Here is a 17,032-nt window from a genome sequence, read left to right on the forward strand (position 1 = left end):
AAAATTTGAAATCAATTTTTAAAAGCTTTTTTCTCAACCAATTTTGCTCAAATTTTGCACACTTAATCATTTTCGATGACAATACAAGGAAATGGAAAAATTTGACCAAAAAAGTTAATTAAGTTAACAAAAATTTAATTTGCATTTCCCCATAAGAACACTGAATTTATAAAAAAAAAATTTAAAAACGTAACAGTAATTTTTCCTTCTACAAAAGATAACAAAAAAAGAATTTCTAGGCCTAATAGAATTTTGCTTGCATAAAGCATGGATTTAAAAAAAGAATTTTTTTTTTGATTTACTAGTTGATTTCAAAATATCATCAAATTAGTTGTTTCGTTACCATAAGATATGTTTCACTCATTTTTGGAGTTTTCTGACTTTAATTGTGAAACAAAAGCCTCTAAAAAATTTCAGATCCCTGAAAGAAAAAAAAGTTAGATTGCTCTGCATAACTTGCATATTTATACTAAATATCTTTTAAAGTATATATGGAAATATAATTTACATTAGAATACATTAAAAATATAGTTTCTTTATTTATCAATTATACTAATTTAACCACCATGTCTAATAATCAAGTATTATTTCATAATATTGTGTAAATTTTATGTTACATTCACAAATGGGTTAAAAAATTGAGAAACTAAAATGTAAACTTTTTTAATAAAAGAGTAAAACGAGAAAATACTTTACTTACCTGAGAATGCTTTACTGAGAAGTTTATATCATTTAAACAATATTTTGTTTAAATAATGAAAGTGAAGCATTCATAAACTTTCACTGACAAGATAAAAGCTGTTCAAATAGAATTTCATTTTTTTTTTAGATTTGGAACTGGCGTCCAGAAATGTTGACAGTGTTTTAACAAGGCAAATGACATTCATTCTTGACATCCAGCAATTATCAACCTAGTTAGGCCAGTAGTGTGATCGACTTGGATAATGTAGATGCATGAACATTACCAAAAGATCATCATTCTCTTTATCAACTTCAGAAACCATACCTAGCCAGTAAAATCTGCTGTATTTTCAAAATAGGTAAAGTTACATATAATAATTGATCTTAATAATTTCAGATTTTTGTTTATTGAGGAACTCAAACGTCATCAGATACTCATTTTATCTTTTTAATTGAAAGAAAAGAGGGTACAAGTTGATAAAAATTTATGCTTCAGAAACAGTGGTTGCTATTAAAAGTCTATCAGTAAGCTTGCTTTGTACTAGCTCCATTTCTTCAGCAATGATGTACACAAATGTTATCTAACTGATTGATTTTTGACAGTATTCAAACATTACTTGAGCAGACAGTATTTGACCTGTGTTTAAACTCTGCAAGCTAACAGTTGCAACAAGCTTTTTTACAGTGCTTCCTACTCCATCATACAAAGATTTAACATGGCTTGTTGCAAAAAAATTCCAGATGTAACAAATAGAAAATTTTTTACCATGGTGACAAATTGTAAAAATGTTTGCAGTTCTTATACTTCTCTACACAGCTTTCAAAAGAATAATGAATTTTTGCATTTGTAGAAAAAGATTAGCTTTTATATAAATAATGGTTTTATGCCTGATTTATACATTGATAAATTCAACACCATGATTAAAATCATCTGAAATTATGCAAAAAGATGTTTTAAATTTCATTTTCTTGTAATAGATGACAACTGGATGAAGATAACACTGTTCTTGTACTACAAAAGCGTAAATCTCTGCAAAATCTGCCGGGATAATCACCTCATTAACACTAATTACTTCTTTGAGATGCTTTAGATAGCTAGATTGTGATTTGCTATAAACAAATGAAAACTAATTTAATAATGGAAGATTAATTGCTGATAGTTCAGTTCTATCTGTTGTTGTCCACTGTTTGAAATTCACAAACTGTTCATTTTCATTACTGCCATATGCTCTTCTGGGTCATTTTTTGTGTCAGATACTGTTGTAAAAAATGTTGAGCAGCTTGTAAGCCAGAACAAATATTGCATCAGTGAATCATATAAGAACTTTTGATTTTCTGCGGCAGACAATCATTTCAATGATTTCATGGTTAAATGTTTCAAGGCCTAGAGCACTTAACATCAATTTAACATTTTGGTACACACACAAACTGAATCTGAACCTTTTGGACATCACGTTGGACATCGCCAAGCAAGAATGCACCATTTAGGCCAAAAACTGCTAAATTTTGAGAATCCAATTTTATGGTTAGGGTACTTTATTTTATTTGCTGCATAGAGCTTCTTTAAGTTACACAAAATCAAATTTTATGTATTTTTGTTTTCCAATACTAACATAATCATTTTTAGCTGGCATTTCCCTTCATCATCACAGTTAAAAAGCTTTACAAGTTCTACTGATGATTCAATGCTATTCAATGACATCAGGGTATGCTATGATGCCCTTTTGGTTCCGTAAAAACTTTGCATTTTGAATTTTGCATTTGGAAACTGAAAACTCTTTTGCTGTTTTTCTGATAGACCAAGGTTTTGGAGTTAATGTCAAAATTTGAAGTTGCTGGCTTTCATTTTTCTTTCATGGATTTAACAATAGGGTGTCCCAAAAAATTTTTTTTTTTTGCGGGCCATCAAAAACCTGGCTCTTATATTTAAAAAGATGAAATATATAAAAAATATTAATCTGAGACTAGTGTAAGAGCTTGGTGTAAAAACTTTTGAAAAATGTCAATTTTTGTCATATTTTTTAAGTTTAAATGTACTTGCGATGAAAAAAGGATGAAAAATTTATTTTAAAGTAACATTTTTTAACTATTTTTTAAAGTATTTTTTACTTACATTTAATAGTGTATTTCAATTTTTTTCTTGATTATTGGTATTTTATTGATCACCGCTATTTTTTACTTAACTTTTATTTTAGTTTAATTAACTTTTGATTAGTTTAATATACATGTGATTTAAAATGGTTTCAACATTTTTAGTTTCATAATTAAATATATTCTTAAAAAATGGGTCATACAGTAAAAAAATCCAGTAAAAAAGGACCAGGGGAAAAGGAAAAGTAAACTGTTCAAAGCGGTTTAAGACAATCTCTATATCTGTTAAAATATCCCATAAATGAGCTTCCAGTCAACCAGCTGTCTAGTGTCAAAAATATCTCGTAATACTTTCACTTTTCGAAATCTTCAAGGTAATTTTAATATCTAGTTTTTATTTAATTTATTTACTTAACTTACAATTCATGAATATAAATATATATTTCAGTTGATTCTCTTTAATATAGGAGCACCAGATTTCAGTCCAGCAAAGAAATTATTGCCTGTTTAACAAAAATAAGGACCAGAGGCCTAGTTTGCCAGTATAGAGCATGTGAAAGATCAATCTATAGACGTGTAACTTCAGCTGTCACTGACATCTGGATAAAAGCTGGTTTCACGTGCAACATTATTAGTGGAAGATCTGTTAGGTAAATTTTACAACAACAAAAAAATTATTGTAGGCTTATCTTGTTTTTTCAGCTATGTAATATTTTTCAGTGAAAGGATCCTAAAACTCACAGAGAAATATAACAAAATGAAAGGATGGAGTAAACTAAACTGGAATTCAAGCAAAGAAATCTGGACTCAAAAGCAAGTAGATTTCCAGGTGGAGGTTAACACCTTGTTTGATATATCTATTCCTCAAATAATTGACATGATAATGAAAGGTCAGAGAAGAACAGAAGAGGCAAAGAACGAAGATGTACCCTTCTACGAAGACCAGAGATTTAAAGGGAATATGACCATGACTGCACAGCAAGATAAAGAATTTGAGATTAGGGCTCTGCAAAGAAAGGAGAGATTTGAAAGAGTTAAGCAGTTGAATGATCAGAAAAACACAAAGGCTAAAAAGAGAAAAGGACTGTGGAAACATTTGACAGATTACAGAAGTCAACAGACAAGAAAAGCACAGACAAAGCTTTGGATGGACAAATCAAATTTGAAGATGATGTTAGCCGATTTGAAAGTTCTATTTTATGTGAAGAAAGTGATGATTCTGAATAAGATGTATTCAAGTCAAAAAAATCGAAAATAATTTTAGAATTAACACCTGATGAACTAATTGAAGCTACTTCTGTTGTTAGCAATCAGCTTCTTTATTTATATCTCTAACATACTGTCATTGGTTTTTCAAAAGCTCTCTGAGTATAAAGCACCATCTAATAATTTAGCAGCATTCAAAGACGTGTTTGATTTAAGTAAAGAATATCCTGAGTTTTCTCAATCAATACTGAAAAGCATACAAAATCATACCTGGTATTTAAAACAGCAGCTTGTTGTAATGGCTTTAGTGGATGATGATGTTGAAAAAGACGAGAAGAATATACTCCAAAAACTCTTACAGTTTCCAGTTCCTAAAGAGTTCATGAAAGGTAAACCTGAAATGCCTGTAATCACACCATCTACAACACTATCAAGTTTAGTTGGTGATCAGAGCTGGATTTTGTTTCGACTAGCCCAGGTTACCCATGACCAGGTTGAGTTAGCTGCACAACGGGACTTTACTATTTTAGACAACTTTAAATTTTTTGTTAAAAATATGGAAGTCACCAATGATTGTGCAGAAAGAAGTATAAAACTAATCCAAGATTTTATTATGTCATACCAAAATGAAGATATGAAGCAGAATGTCTTGTTGGTTGCAAAAAACCACAGAAAAACATTGAATACAAATCTGACTAAAACCCAGCTAAATCAGATTTGAAGTGTTTGTGATATTTGTTCAACATTTCTTTCCACGATTTTTCAATATATGCAACATATATTTCACATAAATTTTAGTGTAATAAATGTTTAACATTTTTTTTCTAATATTTACAAGTTTTATCATAAAAATAGAAAAAAATCAAAAAATTCTAATATATTTGGTCATAATATACCTAGTAACCAAGTTCTAGATAGCACACATCTCTTTATTTCAAAAAAAAAAACTTTTGGTACACCCTATTCAACAAGGAAATCTAGATCACCAGTGTTGGTTTGAATCTCTTTTAGAACTTCAATGTTATTTGGAGCATCAAGATCAGAATAAGTGACATCTAGAGCAGTTGCAAGTTTCTTAATAACTGCTTCTTCAATTTGTTATATCTTTCACTTTCCAAGTGAAGGCTTCTTAGAGGTTTCGGGTAAATGAACTCTTAGAAGAAGCACTTTAAGTTCACATAAAGTACTGTTAAGCAATGATCTTGTTGATTTCAGCATTATTTCTCCATACCATCTTCAATTAATTTTACCTCTAACATTTTCTCTTCTGATTCTTGACTTGATGCTAATTAATGTCTGCATTGTAGACAAAGCTTTTCATCTGATATTATGAATTTGCCTTTACTATAGGGATTTTAGTGTATCCAAGTTGATTTCACAAAGACTGCCTTAAAATAACTCTTTTAACATATATAAAAATGTTGTTAAAACCATTTTAAGTTGAAAGTTGTATGGCATTTAATTGTGCATTTTCAGAAATTAGCTAAAAGTTAGGTTAAATATGGGTAAAATAGAACTTGATTGCCAAGAATTTCATTATTGTAATTCTCAACACTTATTATTATTAAAATGATTGCAGCAACAATTTAGTTGCATAACACAAATAAACATGTTTATTGTGGAGACAAATAAATATGATGGAGACAAGTTATTGATTCGACATTGATTATTGATATTATCCTCCATATTAATACTTCTCATTCATATTCAGGAAAACTTCATCTTCAAAACATTCAATTCCAAGCACTCAATAATTATTTAATCTAAAATTAAAAGAACTTTTATACTTTATACATCATAATTGGCATTTCAAAACTATATTTATACGCCATAACTGAAGCCAAAAAACTGTAAATATAGCTGTCACAAAACTATATTTTTGAATCACAAACAACCACAAACAACTATTTTTATACATCACAATCATGAGTGCCAGGAATTAGTGAAAGCATTACCCTGTTTTATGGTAACATTTAAAAAAAAAAGGACAAATGTTTTAAATTTGATTATTTTCTTTTCATCTTTTCAGCACCTTCAAAAATGGTCTGGTACCAATTTAAGTCATTTTCCTTGACTACAACTTAAATTATTCACACAAAGTATTGCTAAAAAGTCTATAAAAGAGAATGTAAGCCCAAATGAGGAATTTTTCATGTAAACTTCAAAATAACATATCTTTCTTAATTTTCAAGAGACCAATTCCATTTTTTTTTTTTTTTTTTTGTAATAGCCTAAGATCTCCTCTTTCATTAAAAAAAAAGGGAATTCAGGAGATTTAAGCAATTCCAGGAGTTAGTAAAACTGCAACCCACGGTAATGAAAAAGAAAATTCGACTATTTTAAATTAAAAAATGACCATTAAAAATTAAAAAATTGGATTGGTTTCTCAACAATTTTTGGATTCAGCACCCTCAAAAATAGTCAAGTACAAGTTTTTAGCCATATTCTCTCACTAGAACATAAATTATTCATCAAAAAGTACAACAACTAAGCCCATAGTGGCAAATATGGGAAAAAGATGATGTTTTAGGTTGAATTTCATAACGCCATAACTTTTGAACTGTTTGGATTTGGAAGCCCAAACTTTCCATTTTTTCATGTTTCATTAATAGGTATCACTGGTTGAAATTTGAAAGATGTCTGAAGAGGGTGACTGGAAAATTTTAATTTTTTATCCCACTTTTATATGAAACTACCAATTTACAATTTGTTTTGGAGCTTGTCTTAAATTAAAAAGGCATCATGAAAAGAACCAGCCCAAATATGACAACAGTATTGCATACAATATTGACAACAGTATTGCATACAAGGAAAAATAAGAGATTCATTAAGGTAGAGAATGGAATTAGGAGTAGAAATATAAGTTCAACATATAGAAGCAACCTCACCAAATACTAATATTAAATTTCAGGCCTTATTAAGAAGCGTTATGCCATTTGGATTTTATGTACAAAATGGCAATTTTACTTATGCATTAAGCAATTTATGTTATGCAAAAACTTTTTTCGATTAGTTTATTTAAACAGTATTTTAGAACAGTTTATGCGGAAAACATTAAGCTGTAATTAATTGATGTAAAAAACATTTGTAGAATTTTTTTTTTATTAGATAAAAAAACAGATAGATAAATAAACTTTTTTCTATTTTTGGTTTTTAAAAAAAAAATATTTTTTAATTTGTTTTATTAAATTTATTATTAAATATAATTAAATATAAATTTGTTTTATTAAATTTAATTCAAATTCTTTTAAAAATTTTAAAACGCTCTGTTTTACAATTTTACTGTTAAAATTATGTAAAAGTAAAAAGAAAAATTTAACAAATTTAATTCAAGTTACATCAAAATGTTCGTATTACATAACTTTTTTTTTACATTTCAGTTTTGAAATTGCTTTTTAACAAAAGCTTATTTCTTTATCATTCACTTTTTAAATTGATTATAGACTGAACGTCGATTAGAAATGATTAATTATACTGAACATCAATTAGACTGCATTACATTAAAAACTACATGTCAGTTAGAAATGATAAACCAGTTTATGAGTAGTATGCAAAGATTTTGCTATACTGATGCAAAGATTCTGCTATGATAATAAACTAGTTTATGAGTAGTATGCAAAGCCAAAATGTAAAAAAAAAAGTTGATAGTTTTTATTTATTTTTTGATTGATATCGTGATCCTTAAGTGCCAGGACAAGTTGAGTTCTTATCATAAACAATCCTTAAAAAATAAGTTTCATGTTAATTAAACTAATTAAATTATAATTAAATCCAGAACAAATTATTTATTGAGATATCAGAAAAAACTTTATAATTTATAACGCCCTTTTTTTTCTCCAAGGTAAGTTCCGGTTCTTTTATTATTTTTTTTTTTGTTGTTGGTCTGATAAAGACTTTTGTAGCTTATAAATGACATCAATACAAAAAAGTTCTTTCAAATAACTTAAATTGAGTTATGAATGTTATGTTTGGTTTTTTCTTTGTGGTTAATTTGTATGTAGAAGAATGTCTTTATATATTTTATGAAACAAACCAATCAAAAATAAAACTGAATAAAAATAACACGATTAATAAGTAAACGCTTTAAAAGCCCAACTTATATTTATTTATTTTAAAAACAAAACTAATATTAGCGCTATAAATATAAGATATGTAAATTTCAAAATTATACTGTAATTTGTTAAAAACAAGTTCTGCTAATAACATCTTAAAACCAAAAATACTAATTTTTTTGGATTTAATAAGAAATAGTGAAAACAAAAACAAAGCAGAAAAGCGGTAACCTTTGTTTAATTGCAATTTTTATTTTATCAAAAATCTCCAGTTGAACTAAAATGTTTTAGGTAGCAAAACGTTTTTTTATAAAATACCCAATACAATTGTGTAATTGTATGAATGGATTAAAAAACTCTGCGGTGAGTACATTTAAGTCCCTTTAAGAAATTCAAATATAAACAATTGTCACCTCATTTAAAAAAAATAACCATAAGATGAATGTTTTAAAGAAAAAATAAAATAAGTTTAAATAAGTATAAGATTTTAAAATAAGGACATTTTTTTTTTCAAAAAACTTTTAAATTTTATTTATAATTCTTTTTATAACATTTTTGTTTAATTTAAAGATATTTTATAAAGATAAAGACTTGCAATGATTTTTAATGTGGTTTCAAATGAAATTTAATTACAATGCGTACTTTAAAATAAGCAACTGGCGTAATGAAACTTTTAACAATGTAAATATGTTTATTGAGTAAAGTTACTCGCTTTACACTTTTCTGTTATGCAACATAATCTCATAACAAGGCCTGATGACATATATAATTGACATTATATATGATTTCAATGAGAAGTCAGTAATGAAAAATATCTTAAATGATGGTAAGTAGAGAATGCAGTAACAGTGATACCATTCATCAATATAACAATATCAACTAAACTGCAATAATCATTAGCAGTAAAAAAAGGTTTGTTTTTAAGTGATTTGTTTGTGTAAAAGTAAGTCACAAAAAGAACTGCAGACAATCTAAAGATAGAAATAAGAAGTGTGATGAAATAGTGAACATGATGAAGAAAAAAAGATGAAAGTATTAGTAAGATCATAGCATATTTTGAACTAATGTAAATTTGAATGAGGAAAAAACTGACTGCTAGGGTCAGTGGCAAAACACAAAACAAATTAAAAGATTAGGATTGAGTCACAAAGTATTTTAGTATGAGATTAAAAAAGAAAAAATCATGACACTCTAAGCAATAGACTATACAGTTGTCTTAGTCCAGCTAAACAATCCAAAGTTTATACAAGGGCCTAAGTGACCTCAACATTTCAAACTAAAAGCAAGAACAGGGGCATTGTTTATATGTAACATAACATTGTTAAACACTCTAGTATTTTACAACTGTTGATAGGATTAACCTCTCGAATCAGACCTTCAGCTTCAGAACCATTAAAGTTTTAAAGCTGTATCCTCAATAGATGACAACAGAAAGAGTTGCCTAGCCAGTACCAAATGAGAACAAGCAAAAACCCATGAGAAGAGCTAAAAAGATTCAGCGTTTATCATCCTAGGCAGAAAATAATGTAACTTAGTTTTAGATCTATAATAGATTAAGAAAGGACCTTTTCAAAACAGTAGCTGATTGTTAATAATAAATATTGTACAGTTTTATAGCTTTGAAATTTTTATAAGTTGTTCAATTAATCAGAATTGGTATGAGCATAAGCCTTTTTCTGTTCCTCGACATCTAACCACAAATGTGCAATCCGTACACTACTATCTTTTTATTCTTTTTTTTTCTGTTTATTTTCATTCAGCTTAAAAACCTCAAATATACTTTGAGTATTTTTACTTCCATTTCTGTTTGCACTTACATTTAGTTATAAAGTCTTTGTCCACTTTATGCTACTTTAAATCAATTTATGCTTTTTTCATATTTCTAAAACTGCATTTTTAAATCTGTTGTAATAGACAACTTGAGTATTTTAAATCTGTTTCAATAGACAACCTGAGTATTCTGATTACACTCAATTTTAATTTTTTGTACAGGTATTTCTTTTTTATTATTGGCAGGTGTTATGTCTAACAAACATTTCTATTATTTTTATTTACTAACAAGTTACAAGTTCTTTCCATAAGTAGACTGATATTTCTAAATGCCTTTGTCATATACATGGATACTTTTTAATCACCTGAAATAAAATTTCTGGTGATTTTTAGACATACTTTTTGTCTTTTTTTGCATGTTGATGGTTTTGAATTTTGTAACCCTCATTGAAGTTTTTATCGTAGTAAAAACAAGGCATTTAATATCACATATTTATATACATATATAAATGAACAGATGAACAGATTAGATGTATTGCTCGTTGGTTTCAAACTTTTTATTTTAATTATCCAAAAAGTTCTTTCTTCTTCAGTGTTTGCTGGTATCACAAAGAATATTCTCAACATAAGAAGGGCATGTGTTATTAGATTTTGCTGGTATTTGCCATAAATTGCTTGCTGTCAGACTGCTGTTGGTCTTTCATTTACAAGTTCTTTTAAATAAATTGAAAGCAAAAAAGATTGATAGTAAGGACAGATTTATTTTATTTAAAAAATGGAGTTCACTAGGATACAGTATACATGTTTGACCTGTTTAGTTTAACAATATTAAACATAACAAAACATTGTAGGTGTTGAATGAATTTTCCTTTTCAATGTCAAAATTAATTTAGTTAAACTTTTGTGACAGTCAATGCCACCTTTACAATCTTTGTAGTCAAATAATAAAAGCAATATTTCCTTATATAGTTAACAATTTAATAGAATAGTTTTATTCCATAGAATTTAAGCAAGACAAAATTTTTTCCATAAAAATTAAACATGACAAAATTTAAAAATTACTCAGATAATTTCGCAGTCATCATAATCTTCTTATAAAACTAAGCAATTGCTGCCATTTACATGACGCATCACGCAATTGCTGCATGACAGGCATTTCATCAGTTTGGTAAGCTGGTAATTGCTGTATTTCATCAGTTTTTGTTGTAGAAACATTTTGTGTGATTTATACTAAAAATTCCTTGTTCATTCATTTCATTTATTCATAAAATTTGTCAATAGTTTTATGTTTTAATATTTTTTTGTTTTGTTTATTTTAAAGTTTGTTTTTTTTGTTTAATAGTATGAACAGTATGGTTAATGATTGCTGTTCAATACAGTTTGAGACCGTTTTGATATTGGTATTTACAATATTTATAAATGTTATCCAGAGTGTTTGAAAATACATATTAAGATTACATTCAAAAAATTATGTTTAGACAAACAGTGCAATAATAAAAACTTAGGTTTAAAAAGTTTAAAGAAGTCCTGAATCTTGGACAACCTTAAGTCCCATTTTAAAATAATCTTTTAAATGGGACTCAGGGTTGTGATCACCTGTGTAAAAACGAATTTTGTAGAAACAATAACACTATCAGAATTTATCTGAAGCTAATGTGAAATTGTTGTTAAACTACTCATCAAAGTATTGAAAGTAAATAGTAAAACTTCCATTTTTATAAAAAATCATTTTTCTTTAATATTATTTCCAAAAAATGTCAAATAACATACAGTAAAAAAAAATACCAAGATGTATTTTTATACAAAAAAAAAAAAAAAATACATAGATTTATCTAAAACCAAGCCTTGCAGCATTTTTTGTTTGGAACTGCATTTCTTTCTAATCTAGCTTTCATTTTGTAGCTGTCATGCAAAATGTCAAGCTGTCAGCATTGTTACATCCTATTAATTTTATACTAGTTTATAAAAGGGATTAGAAAATATTTTCCAAGTATAACATATGATGCTTTAGGATAAAACTATACATATCTTTCAATATAAAAATGCTTATATTATGTTCAGAAAAATGTGTTTCATGATTTCGTTGCATTGAGTACAGTTAAATGAATTGAGTACAGCTAAATGCATTTAGTACAGTTAAATGAATTGAGTACAGTTAAATGCATTGAGTACAGTTAAATGCATTAAGTACAGTTAAATGTGATTTTTTTTAAAGTATTACTATTAAACTATTAACTATTAAACTAAAAAACTAAATAAACTTTAATTTAAACTTTTAAGCCTTCTTATTTTTAAATAAAGATTTACTTACCATCACATATAAAAAGATCAAACAAAAAACAATTTATAGGAAGATGACTTGTAGTTTTCAATTCAAGGACAATGACGTCTGTTGAAATATCAATGGGAATCGATTCTAATTTATCAGCTAAAAGTAACAGCTTAAGGCTCTAAAAATAATAAGTTACCATTTTAAAAAGTAGTACCATTTTAAAGTTATCATCTTTAAAAGTAATAATACAAAAATAATACTCATATAAAAAAGTTAAACATAAAAATTAAAATTGAACAAAAACCAGTAGAAATATTTGATTAGCCTTTCAATTTTTTATTTTAAATTCATTTTTCAAATCTTTAAGACTAAATACAGAGGTTTCTTTTACTTAATATAAAATGTATGAAAAAAATGTATAAAATGTATGAAAAAAATGTATGAAAAAAATGTATGAAAATGTATGTATTTTTATTTTAAATTCATTTTTCAAATCTTTAAGATTAAATACAGAGGTTTCTTTTACTTAATATAAAATGTATGAAAAAAATGTATAAAATGTATGAAAAAAATAACTATTAAAAGATTTACTAAAAAGGAAAATAACCAAAAGTCATTGTTGAAAACCCAAAGTTATTGTTGAAAACCAAATGTCATTCTTAAAAATTGTAATAAACTTTATTCCAAAAAATAATATTTAAATTTGAAGGTCAAAATACTGTACTAAACTTAAGCTTTTGATAAAATAAGTCACACTTCACTTATAAAAACTTTATTTAGACCCAATGTAATTAACCCTAAGAAAATTAACCCTAGTACCAAGTATAAACTCAATTAAGCAATTGAGTTTGAAAGAGAACTGCAATTCATCAATTTGTATATTCTTTCTGAAAAGCTAAAAATTCAAAACATTTGCAGATAATTATGTAGACTTAATTTTTGATTTTTAATCTGACTTACTTTTAACAATGTTAACTCATCTTCTTCTCTCAAAAAAAATTTGATTTCAAAATCTCGATTTAAGTTGCCATAATTCAAAAACACTGCTTTGGTAACATGATGAGGTTTTGTAAGCGTAATCTATTTAAAAATTTATTAGATATTTGTAACAATTTTATTTATATATATATATATATATATATATATATATATATATATATATATATATATATATATATATATAAAACTGTATATACATGTATATATACAATTTTATATATATGTATATAAATATATATATACATATATATATATATATATATATATATATATATATATATATATATATATATTTTATAAAAAATTTTCATAAATATCATCTCTTGATTCCACTAGTTGCGTTCTACCTGATATTGCCAACAAACAGGTTGATCCATTGCTTGACATTCATATCACTCCAGCATCTGTATCTAAAGTGATTTCCTGCCTAGACTCTTCTACAGCTTGTGGCCCGGACAACATACCTGTTATTGTCTTGCAGAAGTGTTCTCCGGAGCTGTCTTCTATACTCTCAAAACTATTCAACAAGTGCTTATCAGAGTCTTGCTTTCCAGCCTGCTGGAAAGCGGCATCTGTTATCCCTATCTTCAAAAATTCTGGAGAGCGATCCGATTCGTCTAACTACCGTCCCATAAGTCTTCTTCCTATCATAAGCAAGGTTTTTGAATCTTTAATTAACAAACACTTAATTTCTCATCTTGAATCTAATAACTTACTTTCTGACCATCAATATGGATTTCGATCTTCTCGTTCTACAGCTGATTTGCTAACAGTAATAACTGACAGGTTTTATCGTGCATTAGATGAAGGTGGAGAGGTTAAGGCCATCGCTCTTGATATTTCAAAAGCTTTTGATAAAGTTTGGCATGCTGGTCTTCTCCATAAGCTTTCTTCTTATGGTGTATCCGGCAACATGTTTAAGATCATTGAATCCTTCCTTTCCAATCGTAGCATAAAAGTTGTCCTCGATGGATAACACTCTTCTTCTTATTCTGTAACTTCAGGGGTTCCTCATGGTTCTATCCTTAGCCCTATACTCTTTTTAATTTACATTAACGATCTTCCAGATATTGTCACATCTAAGGTGGCATTGTTTGCTGATGATACTACCATTTACTCTTGTCGTGATAAGAAACCAACACCTTCTGATTGCTTGGAGGGGGCATTTGAGCTTGAAAAGGATCTCACTTCTGCTACAGCATGGGGCTCACAGTGGCTGGTGAACTTTAATTCAGATAAAACTCAATTTTTTTCAGCCAATCGTTATCGCAATAATTTAGATCTTCCTATATTTATGAACGGTAATGTACTCGATGAGTCACCTACTCTTCATCTTCTAGGATTAACTCTTACTTCCAATCTTTCTTGGAAACCATATATCAAATCAGTTGCAAAATTAGCATCTGCTAAGGTTGCATCTCTTTATCGAGCTCGTCACTTTCTTACTTCGGATTCTATTCTCTATCTCTATAAATCTCAAATCCGGCCTTGTATGGAATACTGTTGCCATATCTGGGGCGGATCTTCTAATGATGCCCTTTCTCTTTTAGACAAGGTGCAAAAACGCATTGTAAACATTGTTGGACCTGCTCTTGCAGCCAACCTCCAACCATTATCACATCGTCGTAATGTTGCTTCTCTTTCTCTTTTCTACAAATACTATAACGGGCGTTGCTCTAAAGAGCTAGCGTCTCTTGTGCCATCTACTAAAATTGATTCTCGTGTTACTCGTCATTCAATTAAGTGTCATCCTTTTTCTGTGACTGTTCCTAAGTGCTCCAAAAACGCTTATTCGTCTAGTTTTTTTCCTCGAACATCAGCTCTTTGGAATTCGCTTCCTTCATCTTGCTTTCCTGATTCATATAATTTGCAATCTTTTAAGTCGTCCGTCAATCGTTATCTTGCTCTACAATCTTCATCTTTTCTCTTTCAGTAACTTCCAACTTTAATTAGTGGCTGCTTGCAGCCTTGTTGGAAGCAAAGATGTTTAAAAAAAAAATATATATATATATATATATATATATATATATATATATAAAACTGTATATACATGTATACATACAATTTTATATACATGTATATAAATATATATATACATATATATATATATATATATATATATATATAAATTTTTTTAAATTAATACTAAATTTAAAAAAATTTTGAATAAGAAAAAATTTTAGGGGTCGCTCAAGACCCTTAAACATCAGATGGGTCCCTAATATTTAAAAAAAAAAGTTCTTCAAAAGCATTAAATGTTGGGTCTCAAAAGAAGTGAAATTTTATTAACTGCTGACCTAAAAGTGTTTGAGATCGGCAAAAAATTGCAGACCTCGTTTCTATGTTTTATGATAACCCTTTTGTGTCAAATTTGTTTTGCCGACCTAATGCCAACCTCTAACAGGCTCTTTTTAGGATAGACCACGTTAATTCAGGTGTTTCTTTGAGTTTTTCTCTAGTTTCCCATATATATTTTTATATATGGGAGAGAGTGGTTGCATTTGAAAATTTTCTATTTGTAAATAATTGCTTGTGGTTCACATATCTCTTTTTTCACACGCCCTCTGATAAACTAATGTATGCTTTGCTGGGTGTGTTTGGGGAAGATGTTGTGCATTTTTAAATTATATTTGTCGCTCTACAATATTTATTCATTGGCAGATTTCTTTTTGTTTGCAATTACAAGGGAAATTTTAAGTCGTGCTTTTTGAACTTACTTTTTTGTTGTGACTTTTTATGACTTTTGAAATGTTGCTCATGCAGCTGTAGCTAATTTTTGTGGTGTTTCAATTGAATAGTTTATGCAATGGGTTTGAAGGTGGGAAATGCTTATCTATTAATTGCAAAAAGATTTTGCCAACATCAGTAGAGACGCTTTTATTTTTTTTATATTTTTGTGCATTACCATCAATCTGTCGTCTTGGTAAAGACCTATATCATTTTTAAGTCTAGAATGTATAAACCCACCAGTTCACACACTTCGGCTCCATCAAAACATCAAAACATTGTGACATCAAAACAATCATTATATTATACTTTTATTTTCATGTTTCATTATTAAAAAATAATAATGATTTTATGCAATGATTTATGACCCTAATTTTTTCATTCCTGATTTTAAGTGTGTTGTTTTGCAAATATTAAAGCTTTGTTTAGGATGTCTTTTGTGATGGATGGGTAAAACTCATTGATGTTGAGTTGTATAAAAATGCAGTGTTGCAGTGTTGCAGACATCACATACTGGAAAGACTACAGAGTGCAGCCTGGCAAGCACTACTTGGACCTAATCACAGCCTGAAAAATGAATACTTTAAGGGGTTCAAGAAAAATTGGGACTCAATCTTGGACAAGGATGACTTCAAATGCTTAGATGTTAAAGTCAGAAATATGAAGCTAAAGCAAAATTTCTGTTTTCAAAGAGAAGTTCAAGAATAAGAATTTCAAACTAAGAGATGTTTACAAGGAATGCACATAACTTATGTTAATTTTACTTGGAGAAAATCCAGATAGAGGTGTACATTGGCGCAAGCCTGGGGTCTTTCATCATACAAGATGGATGTCTTTGGTTATATACGCTGCTAAAATGTACCTCTTTAGAGATTCTATGGGCTATAATGAGGTAACTACTATGAAGCTGAGAGATATATGTCTTTTTAATGCTTTTGCATATGTCAAGCACTGGTTAACATGCTCCCTTGGAAATGATGCTCTTTTTAATGACTTGACACTTTTCAATGTATAGTTTGCTTACTATTAGTCCAAATAGAGATATATCTTTATTAAGCAAAAGTTTTTCTAGCTCTGAACAACTTTTGTTATAAAGTTCTTTGAATTACTATAGCTTGTCAGCCCCATCCCCCATTTCTTAACAGCTACAACCAACCCTCACCCTGCAAAACCCATTTTTCACTGAACTTAGACAGGTGCAAAGTTAAATGTGACCTGTTTTAACATTTTTGTT

The 17,032-nt window shown here is 28.3% G+C and overlaps 1 protein-coding gene across 1 annotated transcript in view; it reads right to left on the reverse strand.

Moving 5' to 3' along the window:
- Window positions 1-17,032, reverse strand: part of LOC100206380 (uncharacterized) — a 98,360-nt gene that overhangs the window by 52,752 nt on the left and 28,576 nt on the right. The window contains exons 4-5 of the mRNA XM_065812567.1: window positions 13,033-13,152; window positions 12,112-12,250 (exon numbers count right to left, since the gene is read on the reverse strand). Of these exons, the coding sequence (XP_065668639.1) occupies window positions 12,112-12,250; window positions 13,033-13,152 (259 nt within the window). The remainder of the gene's footprint in view (window positions 1-12,111; window positions 12,251-13,032; window positions 13,153-17,032) is intronic.

The sequence above is a fragment of the Hydra vulgaris genome, chromosome 12, assembly GCF_038396675.1.
Source record: "Hydra vulgaris chromosome 12, alternate assembly HydraT2T_AEP".
NCBI lineage: Eukaryota > Metazoa > Cnidaria > Hydrozoa > Anthoathecata > Hydridae > Hydra > Hydra vulgaris.